General features: G+C 37.1%; 1 protein-coding gene across 5 annotated transcripts in view; it reads left to right on the top strand.

The window, feature by feature from the left end:
• LOC119526838 (E3 ubiquitin-protein ligase TRIM33) overlaps positions 1 to 23,137 on the top strand; it is a 142,580-nt gene that overhangs the window by 95,058 nt on the left and 24,385 nt on the right. For 3 of the 5 annotated variants that reach the window (XM_037826307.1, XM_037826309.1, XM_037826311.1), the window contains exons 7-13: positions 197 to 343; positions 830 to 947; positions 2,356 to 2,630; positions 3,284 to 3,460; positions 4,928 to 5,128; positions 20,819 to 20,951; positions 22,009 to 22,072. In XM_037826307.1, the coding sequence (XP_037682235.1) occupies positions 197 to 343; positions 830 to 947; positions 2,356 to 2,630; positions 3,284 to 3,460; positions 4,928 to 5,128; positions 20,819 to 20,951; positions 22,009 to 22,072 (1,115 nt within the window). The remainder of the gene's footprint in view (positions 1 to 196; positions 344 to 829; positions 948 to 2,355; positions 2,631 to 3,283; positions 3,461 to 4,927; positions 5,129 to 20,818; positions 20,952 to 22,008; positions 22,073 to 23,137) is intronic. The other 2 variants (XM_037826308.1, XM_037826310.1) reach the window with 1 other exon arrangement.

Below are 23,137 nucleotides of genomic sequence, written 5' to 3' on the forward strand. Positions count from 1 at the left end.
TTTTTTAGCATAGAGGGCAAAGTTTTAGTCCCACTTTTGGCAGTGACTTTTCCTCTGATTATACACCAATTAAGTAATCAGGAGCTTGCCAAATTATTCTATTTTTAAAAGATAGGTATTATGTCATTTGAAGTAGAAATTTTGAGTTGACTTTTAAAATTTAGAATCCTTCAATGAAGGTCTTTTTCTGTTTCAGAATGTCACAAAAGAAAGACAGATGAAGTTAATACAGCAGCAGAATGACATCACAGGCCTTTCCCGACAGGTGAAGCATGTTATGAACTTTACAAACTGGGCAATTGCAAGTGGCAGCAGCACAGCACTACTGTATAGCAAGCGACTGGTGAGTCATACAGTATCCTTTTTTTTTTCCTGAAATTGACATCATTATTATATTATTTGTGTTCAGTAGACTGCACCTGTTTGAGTACAAATGTAGATTTTGAGTACGAACGTAAACACTACCACATCAAGACAGAAAATTTCCATCACCTCAGAAGTTTCTTTCTGCCCCTTTGTAGTCAGTCTATCTCTCTAACCTCAGTAATTGCTTTCTGTAATTTTTTAGAATTTCATATAAATGGCATCATATAATATATACTGTCTTGAAGACACCTAATATATTAATGAATGCAGTTTATTACCAGAAATGGCAGAAATTCAAATATGTGCAATTGATTGCTTAATTTAGGTAGTCTTTTAAATACTAGTAGTGTCTTGTCTGAAACTGGCACTATGGGGCTACCTGAGCTTTTATATCTTTATCTTGTGTGTTTTTTCAGTGTCCACTTAATTTTAAGACTAATGTGAATTTTTTTTGCCCTTTAAGATTACTTTTCAGTTGCGTCATATTTTGAAAGCACGGTGTGATCCTGTCCCTGCTGCTAATGGAGCAATACGTTTCCATTGTGATCCTACTTTCTGGGCAAAGAATGTAGTCAATTTAGGTGAGAAATCCTTAGTTTCATGAATATTACTCAGAACACCAAATTGGGAGAAAAAAGGATTTAAAGCAAATTTTAGATAAAAGTTATAAACTTCACACTAAACATGTAACTACTTGGAAAATATGTTCTTCATTGGAAACTCACTTTAGGTATGGTTTTGATTATGTTGCCATATTATATCTTTAAGAATGTTGAGTCTACTGTGTATAGTTTTAGAAATGTATACCATTTATAGTTTCTTTCTCACATCTTTTAAAATTGGTATTGACTATTGACTCATATAGGAATCTTAGCAAATGGTTCTTCATTCTCTGAAAGAATTTATTAGATGCTTACTAGTTTGATTATTAATTGTGCCAAATTGTCTACTAGAGGAGGGCCTCCAAGATGCTGATGTGTCTGAAAGTCATGTTCTGAGGAATGTTTGAAAGACAAGAGTAGCTCTTTTCAGATGGAAGAGAAATAGGGACTTCGGTTTTATTACTCCACAGTGTGGACATAGGGTCCGTAGATAAAAGTTACAGGGATACAGACAACAGCTCGTTAAAAAAAGAACTTCCCAACAATTGGAGCTGTCTGTAGATTGAGTAAACTCACTTTCATAATAGTCAGGTTGCCCACATTAGGAGTTGTAAAGGCAGAGGCTGGATGCCTTTCTTTTAGGAAGTTATCTTTGTGTAAAGGAAGAATGTTATATTCAAATTTGGCTATAGCCTTAGATCAGGGACCATCAAATTATCGTGTGGCCTGGATGCTAAGAATAGTTTTTACATTTTTAAAGGGTGTAAAAACAAGCAAGCACATAGACAAACCAAAAACAAATAATATGTGACAGAGATCTTATGTGACCTACAAAGCCTAAAACATTTACTATCTGGCCTTTACAGAGAAAGTTGGTTAACCTTTAGCTTACATAACACCTTCCTAAGATTTGCTTTCTGTCTCTAGAAAGCAGTGGGCTCCATGAGAAGCAAGAATTGTCACTTATTTCCAAGGATTTAAGTGATTTAAAACATTCAGCATTTCCACACAAGATAATTTTGTGGCCTTATTGTGCCCTGCCCTGCACATACTGGTAATTAAAAGGCAGATGGAACCAGTATTAGCAATCTTGAGTATCCTTGAGTCTTGTCAGGGGAGAACTCATTTAGACTGACTAGGTGGGCCGTCTCTAATAATTGCTCTTTCAGTTCTTTAAGAATAAGTACATGTAACATATTATTCTGAATAATCAACAGTCATTTATTTGGCTTTAGAATGTATTAGAAGGTTTCTGGCCTTCATTTTTAAACATATTTCCCATCCCTACTTTATTTTTGGAAGCTTTGAGTGCTGATAGTTGGCAGAGGACAAAGTAGATGATTTAGTTGATTATATGCAAATTCTTCTCATTTTTTAAATCCTTCAGGTAATCTAGTAATAGAGAGTAAACCAGCTCCTGGTTATACTCCTAATGTTGTAGTTGCGCAAGTTCCTCCAGGGACAAACCACATTAGTAAAACCCCTGGACAGATTAATTTAGCACAGCTTCGACTCCAGCACATGCAGCAACAAGTTTATGCACAGAAACATCAGCAGTTGCAACAGATGAGAATGCAGCAACCACCAGCACCTGTACCAACAACAACAACAACAACACAACAGCATCCTAGACAAGCAGCCCCTCAGATGTTACAACAACAGGTGAGTATTATCAATACACATTTCAAAGACATTAAGTTTACACACAATCCTATATAGATGTATTATACATTTGAAAGTTACCAGCAGGGGCAGAGCTCAAAGGTCAGAATTTAAATGTTTGCTCTGTTTATGAGGGGGAGGAGGTGTGAGGGGAGGCATTGACTGAATACTTTTCATTGGATACATATTTAATTTACTAGTACTCTGGAGGTACCCAAGTTCTCATCCCTCCATACAAGGTCTTTTATGTTTTTCACATATGATTGTGTCTTGGGCCAAAGCACCAAATTCTTTCTGCCTAAGATGCTCTTTAGGTGTTTATTCAAATCATCCCTATCCCTCTGTCTACCGTGCCCTCCCCATTCAAATCAAAATTATTACTCCAGAGTGGTATGAGTTAATTTTAATATGTTTTAAATGTACACACATACAATGAGAAGGGATAGAGAACTTTGGAAGTGAAACACACACTCTTTATAGTGATTATCTCCTTTCGGGATTAGGCTGACATGAGAATGATTTCCACTTTTTACTTTATACTCTTCTATACTGATTGGGCTTATTTTTGTTTTACAGTAAACCTAACATTTTCTGATTGAAAAATAAATTTATTAAAAAAATTATCGACTAAATGCAATTTCTTTCTTTTATAGCCTCCAAGATTGATCAGTGTGCAAACAATGCAAAGAGGCAATATGAACTGTGGAGCTTTCCAAGCGCATCAGATGAGAATGGCTCAGAATGCTGCCCGAATACCAGGGATACCCAGGCACAGCGGCCCTCAGTATTCCATGATGCAGCCACACCTCCAAAGACAAGTATGCCTAGAGTTACGTTTGTAAGAATCATACAATTTTAAAACTAAAAGAAACCTCTTTTTTCTTAATCATTTGGGGGTGGGAGTTAATTGGTTACTTTGAGAGATTTATAAATGCTGAGTATCCTTTTGCCCCAGAAAAATATACATATACATACACATGCAGTTTTGCATTTAGTTTTAGGAGCTTCTTATAATGGTCTCTTTAAACCCATTATATGCTGTGGGTTAGGAACCCCTGATCTGGAGAAGTGAAAAATAAATCTAAGGAGCCTGTGATTTACCTACCATAGTCACATGAGATGATGGTAAAATCAAGATTAGAACCTTGTTTCCTGAAATTGATCTTCTGCTCTTTTTATATATCTTCTTGATCCTAATATATATAAAAAGTACTTTTAAATAATAGGAGCTATTGCTTCTCTCTACTCAAGTATTATTTCTGTTAGAATATAGATATGCGTAATCTTAAAAGTAATTGCATTTAGAAAAATGTTTTCTAATCATTGAATACTTGATTGTATTTGTTTAGGAGGTATGATTATAAAATGGGATTATAAAGTGGGAGAAGGGCACTTGCAAGGAGAATTGGTGGAAAAGAACCATTTGTGGACTATTCTTAGACAAATCAGGAAAGAGTACATATGAAAGTTGAGGATCTCTCAACATTCTTTTCTTTAAAACTGTGTACCAGTATACCCCTGGGTATGCTGAAAGCCTTCAAGTGTTGCCAGTGGGGCAGGTACCCCATTTGGAAGAATATAGAAGCTAGAGAATCAGGCCAACCCACCATCTCAAAACGTTGTCCTTAGGCTTTAGGCCTGATCCTACAGAAATCACTAAATGTTAGCATTTTCAATTTTTAAATATTTCAAATGATTTATTTATATGTGTATAGTGATTTATTTTCCAAAGATCTTCATCTATATTATCTTAAATTGTCATAATGACCTCAAAATCAGCTTTACTGCTCTCTGCATTTCTAAATTACCAAGATTATGTGACTTGTCCAGTATTAGAGTCAGAAATTGATGCCATATTTCCTTTGTGTACATTCAGTATTCTTTATACTATATTAAACTGCGTTACACAATTAATTATTTTATTTTTTAAAAAGATAAGATCAAAGAGGAATGTGGAACAGGATTTTCTTGGCCTGCTGTTTGAAAACTTGGGGGTATTCCAGATTATGTGTTACATATGTCTTTGTTCTGGAATACGATTAAGGTCACTAGACTAACAGGTTGAGAAGTTTTGGGCAAATCTGTTTTTCCCTTGATCCTACACAAAAATAATAGAAAAATGAAAAAGCTACGTTTGAACTATTTATTTTTCTCTTTCTGAATAAGTTCAAAAAGATCCACTGTTCTGTAGATTAGATACTTGTGTATCTTTCATAAACTGAAAAAATTTTAAAGGTTTAGTTCATATTAGTCTATCCTGGCAGATCAAGTAATGGTAACATCTTCTTTCCTAACAGCACTCAAACCCAGGGCATGCTGGACCCTTTCCTGTTGTATCAGTGCACAATAACACAATCAACCCAACCAGCCCTACCACAGCTACTATGGCAAATGCGAACAGAGGTCCCACCAGCCCATCTGTTACAGCAATAGAGCTTATCCCTTCAGTTACCAATCCAGAAAACCTTCCATCACTGCCAGATATTCCACCCATACAGGTTTGTGTTTAAATTGAATGAGGTATTTGAAACTTCACGTGAATTAGGGAATTTGATTTTTTTGTTCTGTTTGTTCTATTTTTTAAATTCAGGTCCAACATTTTTTTGAAGTTTAAAGAGTAGAGTACAAGTTTTTCCATTTTTAAAAGTTACTTGAGCTAAAAACAGCATTCCTCAATATTTTAAAAGTTTTAAGAAACTTACTAGCAAATTAAGAGACTGTCTAAAGAGAAGTGCAACAATGGATGAATGTCACATTTATTAAAAGGCCAGTTCCTCTCTTTCTGTCACCTGCTAACAGGCAAACTTTTCTGTCAATATGATGCTCTCCTAGTGTGAGCTGGAGCCAGAGAAGAATCCCCAGGACCAAAATGTGGTCAAATCTTTGTCATTCTTCTGTCATGTCCAAAAAAGATAGTCAATTCCTTGTGCACAGCTTGGACTGGGATGGAAAGAGGTTCAGATATCAAGCACTTCGGGTGGTGGTCAACTTAGAGGGGAAGTGGGGGTAAGGAAGAGTAGATAGATGGAACATGAAGGCCGTCTGAGGTCTCCTGTGACATTTCCCTGATGAAAAATAACCTCCCAGTGCCTTCTGAAATATCACCAATTGATTTGAATTAGTACACATTTTATTTTTAAATGTATTTATAACCTGAGAGGGTTATACTGTCATCTCCTCATGTGTTGGTAACTAGGTGTGAGGAGTCACAGTAGGAACAAGGAACAGGGTAACTGCTGGGATACTAGGACCCTTGACTCTGTGGCTGCACTTTAATATTCATATGTTTTTCATGGGTTTATGTGAGAGTTTATTTGAAAGGATGTTTCTGTAACTACAAAATTATTTGTACTTCACTAACTCCTTGTGAATTCCCTTAATCTTATTCTTTTTCTGTCTAAGTTAATGATAGTTTTGTTGATATTTAACAGTCTGGACTCGATAGAATGAAAAACCTCTGAATATATCTGTAAATAACATTTTCAAGTTCTTACAAGTTTATGATTTACAAAGTACTTTCAGTTTATCAGTTTAATGCTTGAAATAACCTCATATATGTTATCATCCCTATTTTATGGTTGGGACTAAGAGAGGTTATGACTTTCCCAAAGTCATTTAGTAAATAGAAAAACTGGAACTCAAAGCCCAGACTCTTGACTTCAAGTCCAGTTCCCATTCCACTATCTATAGTCACAGCAGGGAGATAGTTTGGGATTGCAGGCCAGGATAGGTACAGTATTGGGAGGCTTTAGGCAATAAGAATTAAAAGAAGAACAGTGATCATTCAAGGTTTATTAAGCACCTACTGTATGCTAAGCTCTTTGGACATTGAGGATAAGAAGATAAGTAAGACTTTATTCCAGTTCTTAAGAAACTTCAAAAGGGAGAAGAAAGGATGCTAATGTCAAACTCAATCTACTTTGCTGGGGCTACTCTGTCTTTGGTTCAGTTCTTTCTCACAAAGATCAATTGGAGGAATTGTAGATGTTCTTCATCTTTGAAAGGATGGGCTTCTTAAAGGAATTAGCCCATTTTATACCTCCCTTCTTAGTCTGCCCAAAAGAGTTTTAGGATCAAGGCAAAAAAAACACCAAAATGTGTCTCCTCCCATCTTTAATTTTTTAAAGAGGAGTGGGAGGAGCAGAACTTGTACCTTCTCCTTTGAGCCTTCTCTTCCGTGTACTTTCAGACTTGCTGTCTAACCTTATTTTTATCTACTGACTTATTAAAGTATTACCTACTTTTAAATATTGAAGTAAATTAGCATACCGTAAAATTTACCCTTTTAAAATGTATAATCAAGTGGTTTTAGTAAATTCACAAGGTTGTATAACCATTGCCATTATCTAATTCCAGAATATTTTCATCACCCCAAAAAGAAACCCTCGGTCTATTAGCAGTTACTCTCCATTTCTCCCAGCCCCTAATCCCTGGCAACCCCTAATTTGCTTTTTCTCTGTGGATTTGTCTGTTCTGGACATTTCTTGAATGTAATGATACAATATATGGCTGGCTTCTTTTACTTAGCAAAATGTTTCCAGCTTGATTGAGGTTGCAGCATGTATCACTACTTCATTGCTTTTTATCGCCGAATAATATTCCATTGTCTGGGCATATTACATTTTGTTCATCCATTTAGCCTTTAAATATTAGGGTTATTCCCATTTTTAGCTATTATGAATAATGCTACTATGAACATTTGTATACAAGTTTTTGGGTGAACATATCATTTCACTAGGAATGAAATTGCTGGGTCATACGGTGACTATGTTTAACTTATTGAAGAACTTGCAAAACTGTTTTCCACAGTGGCTGCATGATTTTACATTCCCACCAGTTAAGTATTAGGGTTCCAATTTCTCCATATCCTCACTAATGCTTGTTACTGTCTCTCACCTACTTTTTTTTTTTTAAATATATATATATATTTTTTTTCACTGTTTCTTTCATCTTTATTTTTTTTTAATCATCATTTTATTGAGATATATTCACATACCACGCAGTCATACAAAACAAATCGTACTTTCGATTGTTTACAGTACCATTACATAGTTGTACATTCATCACCTAAATCAATCCCTGACACCTTCATTAGCACACACACAAAAATAACAAGAATAATAATTAGAGTGAAAAAGAGCAATTGAAGTAAAAAAGAACACTGGGTACCTTTGTCTGTTTGTTTCCTTCCCCTACTTTTCTACACATCCATCCATAAACTAGACAAAGTGGAGTTTGGTCCTTATGGCTTTCCCAATCCCATTGTCACCCCTCATAAGCTACATTTTTATACAACTGTCTTCGAGATTCATGGGTTCTGGGTTGTAGTTTGATAGTTTCAGGTATCCACCACCAGCTACCCCAATTCTTTAGAACCTAAAAAGGGTTGTCTAAAGTGTGCGTAAGAGTGCCCACCAGAGTGACCTCTTGGCTCCTTTTGGAATCTCTCTGCCACTGAAGCTTATTTCATTTCCTTTCACATCCCCCTTTTGGTCAAGAAGATGTTCTCCGTCCCATGATGCCGGGTCTACATTCCTCCCTGGGAGTCATATTCCACGTTGCCAGGGAGATTCACTCCCCAATATATATATTTATATATATAATAACATGACATATCTATGTACAATATGGCTGGGACAGTTGAGGAAACTATACAAGGATGTTCAGCACTTTACCCTTCCCACGTGGAATTTAGACTAAGGAAGACAGCATGAGGAAATGGAGCAAGAAATACAAAAATTATATATAATTACAAGTGACAGTCAAGGAGTTTAGGGGCTGGGGGAGTGCAGGGATCCTGCTCTCTCTATACCTTCCTCACCAACTGTTTCCTAAACAATCTGAATGATAGCCTGAAAATTGGCCATTTAGGATAGAAATGTGTATCTACACCATCCTACACACATGCACACCAGCAAATTCATCAGTTATTCTCACCAGGCCAAATGTTTGGCACGTCACAATTTGACTCACCTACTTTTAAAAGCATTTTGATGTGGTTGCCACAAACACAGTAAGACCAGAAATAGTAAACCATATGAACTAAAAATTGAAAGGGAAGCAAACCTATCGCCTCTTGAAAAGCTACTTTCCTTTTTCTTTGTCTTTATGTAGGTTCCATGGTTTAATAAAAAGAAACGGGGGGGGGGTGCTACACAGGGAGGCAATGAGGTAGCATTAATTACACAAAGCAAAAAGATAAGAAATACAAAGACAATTTGAATATCTGTTGATACATCTTATTATTGCAGCCATCATGTATATAGTAGAAGTCGATTTAAGTAGACTTCCCTAAACCTGAATTGGTTGGGGTTGGGTGGGATACTGTGGGCTTTACTGTCCTTCACCAGCATAGTGATGCACAAACCCAGAATGTTTATAATGTTGGCCCTGAAGGAGCTGCCTGATGAGCCTGAATTATCTTTGAATAGATAAAGGAATATTAGGTTCTGTTCAGATTACATTATGTGTAATAGATTCAGTATTGTAATGAAAACAGTTATTCTTTGAAAACAATTACCCATATTTGGCATATACCTAGTAATTGTTCAATTATCAAGATATGCATGGCCTTCATGGTACTATGATACTGAACTGGGTATTATGAAGTCTTAGGAAAAGACTGTTATGTGTGTATTTAAATCTAACCCTCACATGTCAATATAAAGGTTATGGATTATTTCTAAAAACTGTTTAATCCTGGAATATATGCCTTATTGTAATCAGCTACCTGTAATACTGTAAAGTTGATTGTTCTGAGAGTAATGTTACCCAAAGAAAAGCATAATTTGCAAGAGAAATCTTGGTAAAGTGTAAATTATATAGTTTTAAAGCCAAATTACTTAGGTTATGCACATTAGTGGATTATTTTTAACTGCTCTTTTCCTTAATAAGCCTAGATTAAGAATTGACATGGAGAACACGTAGCATTTTAGCATTAATCCAAGCTGCTGAATAGACAAGATAGTTAAGATTGTTAAGTAGGACTACACACATTGTATGGGTCAGTGTTCTTTAGAAAAACAGAAGCAATAGATTGGATATATATGTAGGGAGCGGCATTTGGTGCACTTCCTCATGTAACTTACTTGTGCCTATAGGACCTGGTGTAGCTTAATCTCAGATATATCACGTCTGTTTGATGATGGAGTGCTGTTCATGCACAACTTTATGGCTTGGTAGGTCAGATAATACCTAATTAATGATGGGCAGCTTAGGTCACAGGGTAAGTTGATGGCCCATGGTTAAACATTCAGTATCCACTAAGGCCCAGTAGCAAGCAAAAACCGGTTTTGCAAAAGGAGTGTAGCTATATGCAGAGAAGGGCAGGGCTCTTCTCCAAAATCCTAATGGTCTTTGCTGTGATACACCTTTGGGGGCCTACCTAAGGTTCCAGACAGCATCTCTGTCTGCCACTGACAGTTCAAGCATCATTGGATCTGCTGGATCATATGGACCAAGCAGCAGAGCTGCTTGCACAGCAGCCTGGACCTGTTACATAGCCTTCTCTGAGTAGCACACCTGAATGTATTGCCTCCAAGATCCAAAGAGGCCCACTGACTGTTGTATTTCTCTTTTGGTTGTAGAAGGGACCAGATAAAACAATTTATCCTTCACCTTAGAAGGGGTATCTTGACATTCCTACATCACTGGATTCCTAGCAATTTCACTGAGATAGAAAGCCCCTGAATTTTTGTCAGATTTATTTCCACTCTGACATGCAAATGTCTTACTGCAAGTCTAGAGTAGTTGCTACTTGTTGTTTGTTAGGTCCAGTCAGCATAGTGTCATTAATGTAATGGACCATTGTGATGTCCTTTGGAAGGGAAAGGCAATTGACTAAATTATGACGTAGGGCTGGAGAATTAATATACCTCTGAGGTAAGACAGTGTAAGATGTATTTTTGGCCTTGCCAGCTGAAAGCAATTTGCTTCTGATGATCTTTACTAACAGGTATCAAGCAAAAAGCATTTGCCAGCCCAATAGCTGCATACCAGGTAGCAGGGCATGTGTTAATTTGCTTGAGCAATGAAACTGCATCTGGAACAACGGCTACAATTGAACTTACCACCTAGTTAATTTTATAATATTCCACTATCATTTTCCAAGATACATGTTTTCTGCATAGGACATATAGGTGCATTGAATGAGGATGTAGTGGGATTCAACACCTGTGTATCCTTCAAGTCCTTGATGGTGGCACTAATCAGTGAGTCCTTCTAGGAATATGATATTGCTTTTGGTTTACTGTTTTCCTAGGTATGGGCAGTTGGCTTCCACTTGCCTTTCCTAATATGATAGCCCTCACTCTACAGGTCATGGAAACAATATAGGGATTCTGTCAGTTCTGAATATGTCTGTTCCAATTATGCATTCTGGAACTGAGAAAATAACCACAAGATAGCCTCAGGAGCCCTCTGACCCACTGTGAGATGGACCCATGCTAAACCTCCATTAATCACTTGACCTCCATAAGTCCCTACTTTGAATGGTAGATGTTTTGGATCTCCAGGAATTACTGTTAGTTCAGTGCCAGTGTCCAGTAGTCCCCCAAAAGTTTGGTTATTTCCTTTCCCCCAGTGTACAGTCAGCCTTGTAAAAGCCTGTAGGTCCCTTTGGAGAAGGCTGAAAGAAAGATTGATAGTAAATTTTTGGCAGTATAGCAGGGTCCTTCCTCAAGGGGACCTGACCTACCCTTAATGCATGGGGTTCTGGGTTTAGTCTAGTTTAAGTTTAGAAGAATAGAGCTGTGGTTTGGGGGAGGTACTGAGGAGAATCAACAGTGTCTTGCAAGACACTCCTCTAGGGGAGATTTTTTTTTTTTCAGTCTTTTTTATTATAGAATATAATAACATATACATAAAAGTGATAACTTTAAAAGTGCAATTTAACAAGTAGTTAGAGAACAAATTTCAAAGACTATCATAAGTCACAATCCCACAGTTTCAGTTATTTCCTTATTATGAAATATAACATATATACAGAAAGGTAATGTCTTTCAAAGTATGATTTAACAAGAAGATACATAGGAAATTTCCAAAGTTATTATGAGTTATAGTACCATAGTTTCAGTATTTCCTTATTGTGAAATATAACATATATACAAAAAGATATAGCTTTCAAATTACAATTCAACAAGTAGCTATAGAGCAAAGTTCAAAGGATACTGTGGGTTACAGTTTCACCATTTCAATTCTGTTCTTCTAACTATTCCAATACCATAGCAACTAAGAAAAAGAAAGATTAAAGAATCAGCATTCATAATCCTCTGTTAAATTCTGTCTTGTCTGTTGCTACCCCTTCCTCTAGTTCAATCACTTTCCCGATCATCATGGATGTCCAGGTAGCAACTGTCCCAACCTGTCCATGCTGAAAGGGGGGTCAACTTTATGAGCAAAGGGGACACGTCTAGTTGATGTTCTTGAAGAGGCTATTGCCTCTGGGTTTTGGGACTTAGCTGGCATAGGAGCACTCTGAAGGATTTAAGTTTCTGATGAATAAACTTAGTGAGTGAAACTTTTATGGAGTCTGAGATAGGGATCTAGGGATTCTTTAAGGTTTCCGGGACTACTGTTGACTTGGGCTTATCATACTGTGGTCATTTGGCATATCTAGGTGAAGCTTGCATAGGAGAACCTCCAGGACAGCGTCTTGACTCTATTTGAATTCTCTTAGCCACTAAAACCTTATTTTGTTGCCTTTCTTTTCCCCTTTTTGGTCAAAAAGGCATTCTTAGTCCCTTGAGGCCAGGGTCAGGCTTATTCCCAGAATCCATGTAGCACGTCACTGGAAGGATCATTCATCTTGGGGGTCCTGTCCCACATTGGAGGGAAGGATGAATTTATTCGTGGAGTCAGGCTTAGAGAGAGAAAGTCCACATTTGAGCAACATAAGACGTTCTCTGGAGGTGACTCAGGCATAATTACAGGTGGGCTTAGCCTCATCTTTATAGCCATAAGTTTCATCCGAGCAAGCCTCAATATTGAGGGCTTGACTTATAAAGTAAGTTCACATAGCATATGTTCTGTCCACAATAATCCATCCATATCTCACATTGTCATCACTTAGTTGTACAATCCTCATCACTCTCCATTTTAAACAATTCTCATGACTCAGAACATCTTGTAGCTCTTGTCAGCCCTTAATTATTTGTCTCTAGTATTTGTGTAATACTAGTATGGTATTCCTATTAATTATAGTCCCTAGTGTGCAATATGTAGATTTTTTAGGAGAGGTCTTTATGGGTTCCTTTGGCAAAGCAAGGTTAACCTCCTTAGACAGGGATAGAAGGGCTGCTTCTACTGGCAAAGAAGTCTCAGCAAAATGTAAGGGTTCTGTGTCCCCAGCTTCATCTTCTTGACCACTGGAAATAGGATCAATAGTGCCTTTAAGCTACTCAGTTAAGAGAACTAATTCTTAAATCCCCAGAACCAACTCAGAAGACAATCTTAGGATTCTCTTCCTCTAGAACCACTCTGGGTAGAGATTTACTCTAAGGATTTGGCTCATGTGATTATGACACTACTAAGATTGAAATTTGTAGAGTAGGCTGGTAGGCTGGAAACTGAGACAGGGTTGATATAGCAGTCTTGAGTCTGAAATTTGTAGGCTGGAATATTGCTGCAATTTCAACTGCCCTTAAGGCAGTCAACTGATTGGATGAGGTTCATCCTCAACCCCATCTGCAAAATAGTGCTTGATCAAATAACTGGGTACTGTGGCCTAGTCATGTTGACACACAAGATTAACCCTCATACACATAAAATGTAGGGGACAAATCTCTTCTTATTCAGGAAAAACTTCCCGAAGGACTGAGAGGTAGGTGTGTGTGTGTGTGTGTTTGTGTGTGTGTGTGTATGAGATATGGTCTGGTTGGTCAAGATACAGAAGTTGTATTTGACCTGGAAAATGGTAAATGCATAAGTTCTTTTGTTCCATCTTTACCATTCTGTTAGGATATTGTTGTTTCATTTACAAGTCTGTTATTAGTGTGTTTGGTTATTTTTGTTGTTGATTATTTTTACTTTTTATGTGAGTCATCTGCTGAGATCCTTTGCTCGTTTTTCTGTTGGATTGTCTTTTTCCTTTTAATTCATACAAAATATTTATACAACACTTATCATGCAGTCATTCAGGGACTAAGATTTGTTTCTTCGCCGTCCCTTATCGGCAAAACTAAGGCCGCTAAGGGTGGCTTTCCTGCAGCCTCTTTTTTTTTTTTTTTTTTTTTTTTTTTTTAATTCAGTTTTATTGAAATATATTCACAAACCATACAGTCATCCATGGTATACAATCAACTGTTCACAGTATGATCATATAGTTATGCGTTCATCACCACAATCTATTTCTGAACATTTTCCTTACATCAGAAAGAATCAGAATAAGAATAAAAAATAAAAGTGAAAAGAGAATACCCAAACCATCCCCCATCCCACCCTATTTGTCATTTAGTTTTTACTCCCATATTTCTACTGATTTTTTTTCAATTTTTTAACTTTGTTTATCAAAAAATTAAAAACAAACAGGCAAACAACAACCAAAAAACCCCCACATTTCAAACAAAGCAATGGATTAAGGAAAACAAATAACCTAAAATAACTACTTTGCTTCCAATATGTTCCTACCATACCCCACGAAAATTAATAAACCATGTCTAAACAGAGGAGTAAGAAAAACAAATAATCTAAAATAACTACATTGCTTCCAACATGTTCCTACCATACCCCAAGAAAATTAACAACCCCTAAGAAAACAAAGGAATAAGAGAAAAAAAAAACCTAAAATAACTCTATTGCTTCCAACATGATCTTACTATATCCAAGAAAGTTTACAAACCATAATCATTCCTGAGCATTCCCATAACATTGAGATTACCCTCCATAGTTTATCTGTTCTTATTAGATTATCATTCCCCCTCCACTAATTGGTATCTCTAGGTCCCCTACATTCTACAGTATAAAACATTGTACATTTTTCACAGAATTCACATTAGTGGTAACATACAATATCTCTCTTTTTGTGCCTGGCTTATTTTGCTCAGCATTATGTCTTTTTTTTTTTTTTAATCTTCATTTTATTGAGATATATTCATATACCATGCAGTCATACAAAACAAATCGTACTTTCGATTGTTCACAGTACCATTACATAGTTGTACATTCATCACCCAAATCAATCCCTGACACCTTCATTAGCACACACAGAAGAATAACAAGAATAATAATTAGAGTGAAAAAGAACAATTGAAGTAAAAAAGAACACTGGGTACCTTTGTCTGTTTGTTTCCTTCCCCTATTTTTCTACTCATCCATCCATAAACTAGACGAAGTGGAGTGTGGTCCTTATGGCTTTCCCAATCCCCTTGTCACCCCTCATAAGCTACATTTTTATACAACTGTCTTCGAGATTCATGGGTTCTGGGTTGTAGTTTGATAGTTTCAGGTATCCACCACCAGCTACCCCAATTCTTTAGAACCTAAGAAGGGTTGTCTAAAGTGTGCGTAAGAGTGCCCACCAGAGTGACCTCTCGGCTCCTTTTGGATTCTCTCTGCCACTGAAGCTTATTTCATTTCCTTTCACATCCCCCTTTTGGTCAAGAAGATGTTCTCCGTCCCACGATGCCGGGTCTACATTCCTACCCGGGAGTCATATTCCACGTTGCCAGGGAGATTCACTCCCCTGGGTGTCTGATCCCACGTAGGGGGGAGGGCAGTGATTTCACCTTTCAAGTTTGCGGCCTCTTTTTGTATGACTTTCAAGCTAAGAAATTTGTTTACATTTTTTAAAAAGGATTTTAAAAATTTTTAAAGAAAAATATGTGGGTGAGACTGTATGTCGTTCAGAAAGCCTTAACTAATTACTCTCTGGCTCTTGAGAGAAAAAGTTTGCAGACCTTCTCCTAAGGTATTCTTCTAATCTGAATGGTTGTTATCTCTGACTTCCAGCTCACTGAAGTAATGTGGAAGTCCATGGCAAGGGAGTTCCTTTTAAGCAGGTGATTTGAAAATTCTGCACATCACTTTGGCTGACATTCCACTGGGAAGACCTTAATCACAAGGCCACACACAGTGAAAAAGAGGCTGAGAAAAATGTCTAGCTGAATAGCCGTGTGTTCAGACATAGAGAATGGATGTGGAGGAACAACCAGCAGTCTTTGCCATCTGTATTAAGAGACGTTGATTAATTGTTCTCTTACCAAGAACAGTGCTTGGCACATGGAATATGCTCAGAAAACATTGGCTTAATGACTAAATGATTGATTTTTTTTACCAGTTATTCTTTTGACTTTACTTATGTTGACTCTTGCCCATGTCTAATGAAACCTTGAGGTGAGTGCTTCAGCTAGCATTTACCTGTTGAGGGCTGTAGTGGAGACAGGGAAACTCTTTTATATATTCCCTGTTCACTTCTTCCTAATACGCCTGCTTTTCTAGTCCTAGTGGTGTCTGTATGCCAGAAATATAAATTGCAGGAGGAGAGTATGAAAGGAATGAGGAAGAGGGGTAGAAGTAAACAATGGGATTTTCATGTTTGTTTTGAACCACTTTCCCTGCCCTTTGTTTTTTTTCCTTTTTGTATATATATATATATATTTTTTATTGAGATTTTTCATATACCATACAACTATCCAAAGATCCAAAGTGTACAATCAGTTGCCTATGATACCACCAGACAGCAGTGCATCCATCACCACAATTAATTTTTTTTTCGATTTTTAGAACATTTTCATTACTCCAGAAGAGAAATAAAGACAAAAAAAGGAGACTCAAATCCTCGCATACCACTAACCACCACCACCACCCCCACCACCCCACTATTGATTCATAGTTTTGGTATAGAACATTTGTTATTGGTGATGAAAGAATGTTAAAATACTACTAACTGTAGTATATAGTCTGCAGTAGGTATATATTTTTTTCCTGTATGCCTTTCTATTATTAACTTCTAGTTACAGTGTCATACATTTGTTCTTGTTCGTGAGAGGGATTTCTAATCTTTGTATAGCTAATCACAGACATTGTCCGTCACAAGATTCACTGTTTTCTACATTCCCATCTTTTAACCTCCATCTTTCCTTCTGGTGACATATGTGACTCTGAGGTTACCCTTTCCCACCTCCTTCACACACCTTTCTGCACTGTTAGTTATTCTCACAACATGCTACCATCACTCCTGTCCATTTCCAAATGTTTAAGTTCACCCTAGTTGAACATTCTGCTCATAATAAGCAAACACTCCCCCTTCTTTGGCCTGATTCTATATCCTGGTAACATATATTTCATGTCTATGAGTTTACATGTTACAATTAATTCATATCAGTGAGACCCTGCAATATTTGCCTTTATGTGTCTGTCTTATTTCACTCGATATAGTGCCCTCAAGGTTTCTTCATCAAGCCCTTTCTTATAAGACAGTTTTGCTTACATACCATACATTTCATCCTAAGTAAACAATCGTTAGTTCCCTGTACAGTCATGTATTTATGTATTCAGCACCATCGCCACTATCTGTATAAGAACATCTCCATTTCTTCCCCAAAGAGGAGGAAGAGTCAAAGAAGGCAGAGAGACAAAATTAAAAAAATAAAAGAAATAAAACAACAACAGCAAAAAAACATGACAGCTAGAAAGCAACAAAATGAAAGATAGCATTAACCTAAAGTAGAATAAAATGTTAGATACCACCACCAACGCCAGGAATCCCATATCCTTCCCCTATCCACCCCCTCCCCCTGCTGTATGCCTTTAGCTTTGGTATATTGCCTTTGTTATATTAAAGGAAGCATAATACAATGTTCCCATTAATTATAGTCTCTAGTTTGCATTGATTGTATTTTCCCCCCAATCCCACCCTATTTTTAACACCTTGCAATGTTGACATTCATTTGTTTATCCTCATGTAAAAACATATTTGTACCTTTTATTACAATTGTTGAGCTCTCTAGGTTTCCTTGAGTTACACAGTCCCAGTCTTCATCCTTCATCTTTTGTTCTGGTGTCCCACATGGTCACAGCCTTCCTCTTTCAACCATACTCACAGTCATCTTTGTTCAGTGTACTTACATTGCTGTGCTACTGTCTCCCAAAATTGTGTTCCAAACCTCTCACTACTGTCTTTTCCTTTCTGTCTGCAGTGCTTCCTTTAGTGTTCCTATAGAGCAGGTGTCTTGTTCACAAAATCTGTCATTTTCTGTTTGTCTGAGAATATTTTAAGCTCTCCCTCATATTTGAAGGACAGTTTTGCTGGATATAAGATTATTGGTTGGTGGTTTTTCTCTTTCAGTATCTTAAATATATCACCCCACTTCCTTCTTGCCTCCATGGTTTCTATTGAGAGATCCGCATATAGTCTTATCAAGCTTCTTTTGTATGTGATGGATCGCTTTTCTCTTGTTGCTTTCAGGATTTTCTCTTTCTCTTTGATGTTCGATAACCTGATTATTAAGTGTCTTGGCGTGGGCCTATTCAGATTTATTCTGTTTGGGGTGTGCTGCACTTCTTGGATCCATAATTTTATGTCTTTCATAAGAGATGGGAAATTTTCATTGATTATTGCCTTTATTATTGCTTCTGCCCCTTTTCCCTTCTCTTCTCCTTCAGGGACACGAGTGACATGTACATTCTGGATTTTTGTTTTGTCCTTAAGTTCCCGGAGATGTGGCTTGTATTTTTCCATTCTTTTCTCTATCTGTTCTTTTCTTCATAGGCTTTCAGGTGCCTTGTTCTCCAGTTCCTGAGCGTTTTCTTCTGCCTCTTGAGATCTACTGTTGTATGTTTCCATTGTGTCTTTCATCTCTCGTATTGTGCCTTTCATTTCCATGGATTCTGCCTGTTGGTTTCTTGAACTTTCGATTTCTACCTTATGTACTCCCAGTGTTTTCATTATATGGTCCATCTCTTTTGCCATATCCTCCCTAAACTTTTTGAATTGACTTAGTATTAGTTGTTTAAGTTCCTGTATCTCAGTTGAAGTGTAACTTTGTTCCTTTGGGCCATAACTTTGTTTCTCTTAGTGTAGGTTGTAGTTTTTTGTTGTCCAGGCATGGTTTCCTTGGTTACTCCAGTCAGGTTTTCCCAGACCAAAATGGGCTCCAGACCCAGAAGGAAGAACTATTCAGTATCTGGTTTCCCTGAGGGTGTGTCTTAGAAAATTGTTACATGCTCTGAAACCTCAGGTCCGTGTGTTTTTCTGCCCAGCAGGTGGCACCTGTAAGCCTGTAACTCTAGACTGGTGTAAGGAGGTGTGGCTTGTGGCTGTTTTCCCCCAGGCTCTGGGGTCTGGTTCTGAATAAAGGGCGGGTAGTAGAGCTGGGCCCCACCCCTTTCCTCTTAGGGAAGATAGACCCCCTAGGGAGAGGTCATTAGCATTTCAGTAGTCTCTCTCTGCCTGTGTTACGTCCACCCTTGTCTAGATCAGAGAGCTGGGAGCTGAAAATAGCTGAGCCTTTCTCCTTTGAGCCAAAACAGGGACAGAAAGCCCCTTTCAGGGCCAGTCCAGCTCTCCAAGGTCAGTCTTCACCCAAAGCCTCTGTCTGCTTGTTGGGGGTTCGTACGGAGCAGTCCACACTTGTTAATTAAAACCCCAGTTGGAGCTCAGCTGTGCTATATTCGCTCTCTTGGAGAGAGCTGCTCTCTGGCTCCACAAGGCTTTGCGGCTTGGGCTGTGGGGGGAGGGGTTTCCTGGCTTGGATCCACAGTTTTTATGCTGTGATCTCGGGCATTCCTCCCAGTTCAGGTTGGTGTATGATCAGTGGATGGTTACGTTTGTCCCCCCACAGTTATTCCGGATTATTTACTAGCTGTTCCTGGTTGTTTATTAGTTGTTCCGTGGGGACTGACTGGCTTCCACACCTCTCTGTGCCACCATCTTAAATCTCTACGTCCTTTGTTTTTAATTAGGATGCAGCCCCTCTTCCATCTGTGGCCCACATTAGGAGCTTACCCTCTTCACAAACCTCCAGTTAACTTCAGTCACAGCTAAGTATTCCCCTTCTGTTAAAGCTTACAGGTGAATCCTTGGCCAACAGCCGTGACCATGGGGCACTGAGATTCTTTCTTTGTCCCTCCAGCTAGCCCCATGGCCTCCTCTCATCTTCAGCCCTTCATTTTCTCTCACCTTGGGGTTTTCTTAAGTGCTCTGATGAGAAATTGGCCTGTTTTACTTTTTAGGAGGATCCTCTTGTGTTTGATATGTTGTGAGATACTTTACTTTGATAATCCAATTCTACTTTGGTTTATATGCAGAGTTTTCTTCAAAATTTCTTTTTGATATCATCCTTTCCTGTTTTATAGCTTTTGAGAGAAGAGAGGAAGAAGTGAATGCTTGTGTTCATTTTTTTGCCTTGAACCAGAAGTAGAATTGCATAAAAGATAATCCTGGCTCTAGAGGGAGAGAAGATTGTAAAGGGTGTGTGTATAAGTACAGGAAGACCAGTGAACAGGAAGATTGGCAGTTATTTAAGCAAGAACAGTTTGATTATCTGTTACACTAGTACAAAATTTAAGTTAATTTTCTTAATTAAATAGTATCTGTATGCAATTTTTCACATAAATATTTTTTTCACTATGATGTAGACATGTTTTAAAGATTAGGAAACTGGTCTTTTTGTTGGGGATACTCCAAAGTCACAGCTCCATGTCTTCTGGTTTTATCCTATTGCCTCTAAATGAGAAAAGGGCTTAGCTCTCCTATTACCTGCCTCTTTTGTTCGGATGATAAGGGTCCTTAAATGTCAGGTTAATGGCTTTCTGTTGACTATATGAATTTTTCAAAGCTTTAAAGCTGGGTTCTAACAGGATTAGATTTCTGTTTAGGTGAGGGCTATGGATGTTGAACCAGAGGGAGACACTGGAGACAAAACTACTAATAAATAGGGTCCTTTAGCAGTGTTGGAGAAAGGCAAATGTCTCAGGGTATGTCAGAGCTATTTTCATGGTAGAACACGTGGGATTTAATGGATCATTGAGTACCGAGGAGCAAGAATTGTTTTTTGAATAATGTTAATTACAACTTTATTCACATAAACTTCATTCTTAAGTGAGTCCTTAGGAGCCTGAGGAAGCAACATTAATATTGGATAATCCGTTAGTTTATTTGTAAAGTATGAGCATAAGCAGTGGCACTTATGAAGTTAGCTTCTCTTCTGTTTTAATCAAAGCAGATTTATCTTTTTTTCCTTTCTCTTCAGTTGGAAGATGCTGGTTCAAGTAGTTTAGATAATCTACTAAGTAGATATATCTCAGGCAGTCACCTACCCCCACAGCCTACAAGCACCATGAATCCTTCCCCAGGACCCTCTGCCCTATCTCCAGGATCATCAGGTAAGATGATGTTTTTAACACCTTAAAAAAAAAGCTCTCAGTGTCAGATAATATTTTTTTTCTGATTGTTCTTTCTAAATATTGTTCAAATATTGTTTTGCAATCTTCAGCAACTTCTAAGTAATATTAATACACATCTGTAGTCTACACTGTTTAGAATTCCCCACCCTCATCCCCATCATGCTGTATTCATATTATTCGCTGGATTTGGAGATAAATTTATTACTTCCCATGTTTTATTTTTATAATACCAATGGTCAACTGAAAAGTTCTTTGGTTTTGCCCCAACTTTAAAACACTGTGTAAAATAATGCTTATAGAAAAGTAGTTTAAAAAACAAAAAAGTTGAGGAAAGACAAGTGAATTTTCAAATTGCTACTTTAAGCAAGAACTCAAATTTACTAGAAACTATTAAAATATGTCTAATCACTGTCTATGAGATACAGACCCCTCCCAAAATCCCAGTTGTTTTACTAATCCTGTTGCCACTTGTTTCGAATGGGACTTTTATGAATGAATAAGGTAACCTCAAGTAAGCTGGCAGTCCAGAACAGATTATAGAATGTGTTTTTCTGATATAAATTAAATATTATTTCTTTCTCACCGAAACAGATCACCTAGGTATTTCTAGAGGAATTTGAAATTAAATGTTGGTTTTGTGGTGAGATACGTTATTTGTGCATTATTTGAGCCACATAATTTTTGAGATTTAATAGAATTATTGCAGGATTTCTAAAAGGAAGAATAATTAATAAGAATGTAAGTAGGAGATTTTGTCAGGTAACTTGGGAGGGATGGCAGATAGTTTTCTCTTGAGTTGGCAGTTTTCATTGATTGGCTAGAGTTGCTCTGAAGATTCTAAGGTGATTTCTAGACTCAGCTGAGAGAAACTGGTTAAAGTCTGCCAGTGGTTATGCATGCTATCCATGACTTAGGGATGAAGTCAGATTTCAAAGAATTGCTGGATGTTGATATAATAATCTTGAATTCTGTAACTAATAGGTAGAAATTTGAATATTATATGCATTGATATTTGTTTTGACTTGTTATTTTTCAGGTTTATCCAATTCCCACACACCTGTGAGACCCCCTAGTACTTCTAGTACTGGCAGTCGAGGAAGGTGAGTATTATGTTATGAATAACTACTATTTTTTCTTTTTATTATGGAAAATTCCAAATATATAAAAAACTAGAGTTTACGGTGATCATCTAGACGCTTATCACCCAGCTTTAACAATGATCAGGTTATGGCCAGTCTTGTTTCCTACTCATTCCCCTCTGCTCTGGATTATTTTGAAGCAAATTCCAGATAATCATATCATTTCTCTTGTAACTTTCAGTATATATCACTTAAAGAAAAGGATTAAAAAATATCTAGCTACAGAAGCATTATCACACCTAAAAGATTGATAGTAATTTTTAAATATTGGTAAAATTCAGTTAAAATTCTCCATTTTAATCCAAATTTGTGTAAGCTGTATACAATGCCATTGACCGATACGCTTATCAGAATGTCTTCCCCTTCAACAGTATATTTGTTGAAGAAAGTAGTTCTCTGTCCTAGAGTTTTCCATTTCCCTGTCTTGTTACTTAAATATACTGTCTCCTGTATTTTTTTTACACTGGTATTTAGATCAAGATGTTTTTTGTTGTTATTGCTTAAATCAAATTCAGGTTTGATCTTGGGGAAGAATTCTTCATTGGTGGTGGTTTATACTCCCACTGGGAACATGTCATGTCCCCCGTCTCTCCCCAACACACCTTTTTTTTTTTTTTTTTTTTTTTTGGTGATAGCAACCATTGATTATCATTGGCTAGATCTTTTATTTTAATAGTGGTTGAAAAATGATCATATTTTATTTATCATATTGTTCCTTTATTAATGTAGAATAATTTTTTAAAGAGAAACTTTGTCATCAACTATTTATTGATGTTCCCTTTATTTTCTTTTTTTTTTTTAATCATCATTTTATTGAGATATATTCACATACCACGCAGTCATACAAAACAAATCGTACTTTCCATTGTTTACAGTACCATTACATAGTTGTACATTCATCACCTAAATCAATCCCTGACACCTTCATTAGCACACACACAAAAATAACAAGAATAATAATTAGAGTGAAAAAGAGCAATTGAAGTAAAAAAGAACACTGGGTACCTTTGTCTGTTTGTTACCTTC

This window comes from Choloepus didactylus, chromosome 2 (genome assembly GCF_015220235.1).
Source record: "Choloepus didactylus isolate mChoDid1 chromosome 2, mChoDid1.pri, whole genome shotgun sequence".
In the NCBI taxonomy this organism is placed as follows: Eukaryota; Metazoa; Chordata; class Mammalia; order Pilosa; family Megalonychidae; genus Choloepus; species Choloepus didactylus.